This window comes from Armigeres subalbatus, chromosome 3 (genome assembly GCF_024139115.2).
Source record: "Armigeres subalbatus isolate Guangzhou_Male chromosome 3, GZ_Asu_2, whole genome shotgun sequence".
In the NCBI taxonomy this organism is placed as follows: domain Eukaryota; kingdom Metazoa; phylum Arthropoda; class Insecta; order Diptera; family Culicidae; genus Armigeres; species Armigeres subalbatus.
In genome coordinates, this window is record NC_085141.1 from 300164225 (window position 1) to 300172067 (window position 7843).

General features: G+C 45.3%; 1 protein-coding gene across 1 annotated transcript; it reads right to left on the bottom strand.

Moving 5' to 3' along the window:
• Positions 1-444: 444 nt before the first annotated feature.
• Positions 445-2190, bottom strand: LOC134222598 (pickpocket protein 28-like). The gene is made up of 4 exons (XM_062701757.1): positions 1841-2190; positions 1172-1774; positions 751-1104; positions 445-679 (listed from the first exon to the last, which is right to left on the bottom strand). Exons 1-4 carry the CDS (start codon positions 2188-2190, stop codon positions 445-447), a joined length of 1542 nt encoding a protein of 513 aa, XP_062557741.1.
• Between the last annotated feature and the right edge of the window lie 5653 nt (positions 2191-7843).

Below are 7843 nucleotides of genomic sequence, written 5' to 3' on the forward strand. Positions count from 1 at the left end.
CTGATGGTTCTACGCTACCTATTTCTATCAACAAACTATTCAATAAAAAACGGATCACTAAAAAAAATTTGAATTTATCAGATGCGATGGTGGAGTCACGTCCGACGCCGAAGTCCATCGCATCCACTACGTTACGCTGCTCGATTGAGGCCCTCTAAACTGTAGACCTAGTTTTACATGGTGGGACAGCGTTCTTCGTTTTTGAACGAATTTTCCAAGGCCTGACCTCCCATTTTCGCCTTATGCAAGAAAAATGCGTTAATTAAAAAAGATAGATGTCATTGTGAAAAAAGTCAACAAAACGGAGTATAACCGAAAAAATATATTAATTTTTAAAACATATGAGTGTTAACCTCACTTGTCAGATAATCTATGCAAGCAAACTATGTTTTTAACTTCGGCAGTAGATACTATATTCCATACTTATCGGATTGCATATCTTCTTCAATCTACCCACGGTAGAACCTGTGGGACATTTGCTTCTGGGTAATCGTTTCGCCACGGTCTGATGACACAATAGTAAACCAATTCGAGCAAACTGATCAGGCTGGCACCCATTACAAGGCCAAACAATCCACCAAACTTGGCTAGCATATCCACCACACCGAACAGCTCCTGACGCTTCAACGGGAGAAACCATTTGTATTTATAAGCTACCACCAACACAGCTGGGTCCAGGCTGAAATAAAAATATTATTTCTGAAAAAAAATCCTTTTTCGAAATTACTTTCCATAACGCTTAGTGCTCACTAGTCATATTTTTCAGTAGAAGCACCGGTGGCTCTTCCGAAAGCTTCAAAGTTCCATGGCAAATTCGATATTTCCACATTATAACTCAATGTTGTACAGGCTGGAAGGCAACCGCACGGCATCCGGAGGATAGTGTCAAGATCTGATCGTTCTAGAAACCTGTTCAAAAATATTCTTGGGCAAAATAAATCCGCTCCATCGCAGACAGACATATCCGGACTTCGAGGGGAGGCAATTCCAACACAGCCACACTCGCGAAAGGTTATATTCGAAATGCATTCATCAAGGCAATTGTTTCGGTTGTATATCTTATAGTATCGCAGATATCGTTCACCGCTGAAGTAACACTGTCGTCTAAAAGTGCGAAAATGTGTGCAAATACTGTTTAGAAAACCAGATAGAAAAAAAAAACAAAACGAACCTAGTATAGGGATGTTTCCTCAGATCCCGGGATATATATGTTAACTCTGGTTGCACATTTATCGTCAACACACTGTGATGAGGCAATCTGTAGAATATACTCTGAAAAGAAGGCCTTTCGTCTGGTGAGTGAATGACAATTTTGTATCCGTTAACAGCACCCTCGCAGAAATAATCTATATCCTTTTTTATGGTTCTTAAAACTAACACTAAAGCTGTGGTCAAACCTCCTCCGACAGGACGAAGAGGGTACGCGTATAAATCAAATGGATTGACATACCCGTCTTGCAGTGTCCAGTTTATTGAACCGTCGTAGTACGCATTAGAATACAAATAGTCACGCTGAAGATTATCGGTTCTTAGCAGATCTTCAGCATCGACGGCATTGAAAGTGTAGCAAATTCCAATTTCAGTTAACGAACGGGAAAAAATGGCACTGCAATCCAAGGAATATTTTCTGAAACTACAAGTGGAAAACATATCCACGAAAGGAATTGCAATTTGATCCAATATGTCGACATAGTTTACAGCTAGTGAATCGTTGTATTCATAGAAGCCCGTCATGTAGGGGCAAAAGTGTAACAACGCGCGAAGTCTCAAGTACCTTCAAATTGAAAACAAAAAAATTGTCAGCATATCTATTAATAGTGCAAGTTTTGACAATATTAACTCATCGTCGCTTATATTTTCGCCATGTAGTCGGACAAACACATCAGTGGAATTGAAAAACTTCACCTGCACTCGACTCAGCGGACAAACAGTGATAGCGGGAAACGGAATGGCCCAAACCGGGAGCAATTTGCGACCGTAACTAATGACGACTGGACTCTGGTTCCACTTTCCGTGCAGAGTAACCATGGCCAGTACGCATGCTAATATCCCGGCGAAAATCCACGAGAACCACCAAGTGCGTTCAGCGATGTGGACATTTGCATTCAAATGTCGCACCGCATAGATGGAGCAGCACCGACAATACTCGTTCCAAAGGCCACGAAGAAATCCTTGGTTCGGATTTGACATGGTTTCGACAGCAGAATAAATGGGAGTGTGACGGATTCAACAACTGTGTTCTTCATAAGAGCTAATATATGAATAATAAATACTGTTTGATGTTCATGAAGATACTTATTTGTCATACGAATATTTAAAACTATTACACAAATTTGCTACCCATAAAGCTTTAATATCATACGCGCAGTATCACCGAGCAGTAATTACAGTGTAGAAATGCTTTTAATAGATTTACTGTTTGTTTCAATTAAACGAATGTACAACATTACACGGAGCATCACAATAAAAAATATAATTACGGTTAACAGTAGGACGTTCTCATGTGGTTTCTAATTCCCATCGAAAGGGCAAAGCGGGCGAAAACCACCATTTAACTATTTCCCAACAAGTCAGAACGTCATTCCAGGGGCTTGTTTCAATCCATTTATATATTTATTATCAGACTAATACCGGAGGGACTAATGTACAGGCCACAGTACATAAAAGTCTTGTCCATTCAGCTCGGTCCATGGCTGCACGTCGCCAACCACGCAGTCTGCGGAGGGTCCGCAAATTGTCCTCCACCTGATCGATCCACCTTGTTTGCTGTGCACCTCGCCTTTGTGTTCAGCTGTTCTTGCACAGGGAACCAACAGATGTTTGCTTGGGGCTAGCACACATCTTCAATGTACAAGTATTGGTGGTCTCATTTGTTAGGTCATACTGGCGCCTGCCACGTCAGAATGCAAGTCAATGTAGGGAAGGGGGAGAAAATGATGATGCAATCACTCGCGCACTGCAAGCCGAATATACCTCTGCACTTGCCATGAGTTCATGCGGAATTTGTTGGAATTTTTGGGTTAGGTTTGAGAGGCAGAGGTCCGTCTTGGTTAACACGTACGTCCCCAACCCCCATTTTACGACAAAACTCAAAATTCAAAACCACGCAGCTCAGCCAATTTCTAACGGATTTTCAAGCAATCTTCTGGAATCGATCACAAAATTCCTATAGTTTTAGGAACCGCGGTCAATTTTTGTGCAATGGCCATGGTTCCGGATATATTCCGGGGAGTACTGGGGTTACCTCCCTCCCGGAAAAAATGGTCACTGGCAGATCGGCTTCGGAATCCATCGTGCGACATGTCAAACTTCATGATTTTGCAAAACAAGTACACTGGAGTCCATTTCGGCGATTTTCGATCGAATTGGCCACCCTCCGGGTACTTCCAGGGCCTGGTTCCCTTGGGGAAGTGGCCAATTTTCATTCGCTCTTGGAACCCATCTTGCGACATGTCAAACTTCATGATTTTGCAAACCAAGTACACTGGAGTACATTTCGGCGATTTTCGATCGAATTGGCCACCCTCCGGGTTCTTCCAGGGCCTGGTTCCCTTGGGGAAGTGGCCAATTTTCATTCGCTCTTGGAACCCATCTTGCGACATATCAAACTTCATGATTTTGCAAAACAAGTACACTGGAGTCCATTTCGGCGATTTTCGATCGAATTGGCCACCCTCCGGGTACTTCCAGGGCCTGGTTCCCTTGGGGAAGTGGCCAATTTTCGTTCACTCTTGGAACCCATCTTGCGACATATCAAACTTCATGATTTTGCAAAACAAGTACACTGGAGAACATTTCGGCGATTTTCGATCGAATTGGCCACCCTCCGGGTACTTCCAGGGCCTGGTTCCCTTGGGGAAGTGGCCAATTTTCATTCACTCTTGGAACCCACCTTGCGACATATCAAACTTCATGATTTTGCAAAACAAGTACACTGGAGTACATTTCGGCGATTTTCGATCGAATTGGCCACCCTCCGGGTACTTCCAGGGCCTGGTTCCCTTGGGAAGGTGGCCAATTTTCGTTCAATCTTGGAACCCATCTTGCGACATATCAAATTTCATGATTTTGCAAAACAAGTACACTGGAGTACATTTCGGCGATTTTCGATCGAATTGGCCACCCTACGGGTACTTCCAGAGCCTGGTTCCCTTGGGGAAGTGGCCAATTTTCGTTTACTCTTGGAATCCACCTTGCGGCATGTCAAACTTCATAATTTTGCCAAATAAGTACACTGGAGTCCATTTCGGTGATTTTCGATCGAATTGGCCACCTTCCGGGTACTTCCAGGTAGACCTGTGCGCTGATTGAAATTTAATCGGCGGTGTCGTGATAGATCATTTTCAGCCAGCGGCGTCACGCCGTCACTCCGGAAGTTCCTCCAGGAATTCCTCCGGAAGTTCTTCCAGGAATTCCTCCGGAAGTTCCTCCAGGAATTCCTCCGGAAGTTCCTCCAGGAATTCCTCCGGAAGTTCCTCCAGGAATTCCTCCGGAAGTTTCTCCAGGAATTCCTCCGGAAGTTCCTCCAGGAATTGCTCCGGAAGTTCCTCCAGGAATTCCTCCGGAAGTTCCTCCAAGAATTCCTCCGGAAGTTCCTCCAGGAATTCCTCCGGAAGTTCTTCCAGGAATTCCTCCGGAAGTTCCTCCAGGAATTCCTCCGGAAGTTCCTCCAGGAATTCCTCCGGAAGTTCCTCCAGGAATTCCTCCGGAAGTTCCTCCAGGAATTCCTCCGGAAGTTCCTCCAGGAATTCCTCCGGAAGTTCCTCCAGGAATTCCTCCGGAAGTTCCTCCAGGAATTCCTCCGGAAGTTCCTCCAGGAATTCCTCCGGAAGTTCCTCCAGGAATTCCTCCGGAAGTTCCTCCAGGAATTCCTCCAAGTTCCTCCAGGAATTCCTCCGGAAGTTCTCCAGAATTCCTCCGGAAGTTCCTCCAGGAATTCCTCCGAAGTTCCTCCAGGAATTCCTCCGGAAGTTCCTCCAGGAATTCCTCCGGAAGTTCCTCCAGGAATTCCTCCGGAAGTTCCTCCAGGAATTCCTCCGGAAGTTCCTCCAGGAATTCCTCCGGAAGTTCCTCCAGGAATTCCTCCGGAAGTTCCTCTAGGAATTCCTCCGGAAGTTCCTCTAGGAATTCCTTGTTAAGTTCCTCTTGGAATTCCTCCGGAAGTTCCTCTAGGAATTCCTCCGGAAGTTCCTCTAGGAATTCCTCCGGAAGTTCCTCTAGGAATTTCTCCGAAAGTTCTTCTAGAAATTCCTCCGCAAGTTCCCCTAGGAATTCCTGCAGAAGTTTCTCTAGGAATTGCTCCGTAAGTTCTTCTAGGAATTCCATCGGAAGTTCCTCTAGGAATTCCCCCGGAAGTTCCTCTAGGAATTCCTCCGGAAGTTCCTCTGGGAATTTCTTCGGTAGTTCTTCTAGGAATTCCTCCGAAAGTTCCTCTAGGAATTCCTCCGGAAGTTCCTCTAGGAATTCCTCCGGAAGTTCCTCTAGGAATTCCTCCGGAAGTTCCTCTAAGAATTCCTCCGGAAGTTCCTCTAGGAATTCCACCGGAGGTTCCTCTAGGAATTCCACCGGAAGTTCCTCCGTAAATTCCTGGAATTCCAGGTGGCCAATTCCAGTCTTACGGAGGAATTCCTGGAGGAACTTCCGGAGAAGTTCCTGGAGGAACTTTCATAGAAATTTCTGGAGGAATTTCCGGAAGAGTTCATGGAGAAACTTCCGGAGGAATTCCTGGAGAAACTACCGGAGGAATTCCCGGAGGAACCTCCGGAGGAATTCCTGGAGGAACTTCCAGATGAATTCCTGGAGGAAATCCTGAAGGAATTTCCAGGCGAAGTCCGGGAGGAGTTTCTGGAGGAACTTCCCAGAGGCACTTAAGGAGGAATGTCCAAAGGAATTTCTTGACGATCTTTTAAAAAATCTAGTGGAGGAACTTCTTGAAGAATTCCTTGACGAACTTTTGAAGACATTTTGGTGCTTGAAACTGGTTCACGCCGATCCACGCCACCGCTGATCACCAACGACGTGACGCCGCCGCCGCTGCCTGAAAATGATCTATCACGCCACTGCCGGTCAAATTTGAATCAGCGCACAGGCCTACCTGGAAGTACCCGGAAAGTGGCCAATTCGATCGAAAATCACCGAAATGTACTCCAGTGTACTTGTTTTGCAAAATCATGAAGTTTGACATGTCGCAAGATGGGTTCCAAGATTGAACGAAAATTGGCCACATCCCCAAGGGAACCAGGCCCTGGAAGTACCCGGAGGGTGGCCAATTCGATCGAAAATCGCCGAAATGTACTCCAGTGTACTTGTTTTGCAAAATCATGAAGTTTGATATGTCGCAAGATGGGTTCCAAGAGCGAATGAAAATTGGCCACTTCCCCAAGGGAATCAGGCCCTGGAAGTACCTGGAGGGTGGCCAATTCGATCGAAAATCGCCGAAATGTACTCCAGTGTACTTGTTTTGCAAAATCATGAAGTTTGATATGTCGCAAGATGGGTTCCAAGAGCGAATGAAAATTGGCCACTTTCCCAAGGGAACCAGGCCCTGGAAGTACCTGGAGGGTGGCCAATTCGATCGAAAATCGCCGAAATGGACTCCAGTGTACTTGTTTTGCAAACTCATGAAGTTTGATATGTCGCAAGATGGGTTCCAAGAGCGAATGAAAATTGGCCACTTCCCCAAGGGAACCAGGCCCTGGAAGTATCCGGAGGGTGGTCAATTCGATCGAAAATCGCCGAAATGTACTCCAGTGTACTTGTTTTGCAAAATCATGAAGTTTGATATGTCGCAAGATGGGTTCCAAGAGCGAATGAAAATTGGCCACTTCCCCAAGGGAATCAGGCCCTGGAAGTACCTGGAGGGTGGCCAATTCGATCGAAAATCGCCGAAATGTACTCCAGTGTACTTGTTTTGCAAAATCATGAAGTTTGATATGTCGCAAGATGGGTTCCAAGAGCGAATGAAAATTGGCCACTTTCCCAAGGGAACCAGGCCCTGGAAGTACCTGGAGGGTGGCCAATTCGATCGAAAATCGCCGAAATGTACTCCAGTGTACTTGTTTCGCAAAATCATGAAGTTTGATATGTCGCAAGATGGGTTCCAAGATTGAACGAAAATTGGCCACTTCCCCAAGGGAACCAGGCCCTGGAAGTACCCGGAGGGTGGTCAATTCGATCGAAAATCGCCGAAATGTACTCCAGTGTACTTGTTTTGCAAAATCATGAAGTTTGATATGTCGCAAGATGGGTTCCAAGAGCGAATGAAAATTGGCCACTTCCCCAAGGGAACCAGGCCCTGGAAGTACCTGGCAGGCTTCCAGAGCGCACATTACGCATCGTGAGCCACATCAAAATTTGTCGCACGATCACAATTAGTTCGTGTGGGTGAGATGAGACATTTACGGTCTCTCTATATTTCTCTCCGTCGCATCTCACGTACATGACAAATCCGAGCGTTATGCGATTTCTTTACGCATCGCTTTCTTCCAAGAGTGTGCATCATGCTACTGTTTCACATGCGACATATCATGAAACACAGCTCATGAGGCGGTCACATGTGCTGCCTTGAGCTGTACGTCTGTACCAGCTTTGTATTGTTTTGATGAGCTTTGTCAATTCGCTTTGTAGTACAAGGAAGAGAACCGAACGAGAGCGTTAGTGTGTGGATGTCGTGTATCCAATCATTTGAACCAAAACGAAGGTGTCTGGCGTGTCATTGACTATTGTATTTCCAATTACATATTTAGTGCATAGAAACATTTTACTACAGCACACTTTACTTTACCACTTAGTTCATGAAAATACTAATAGATTTACTCTGAATGGTACTCTTAAACCTTAATTT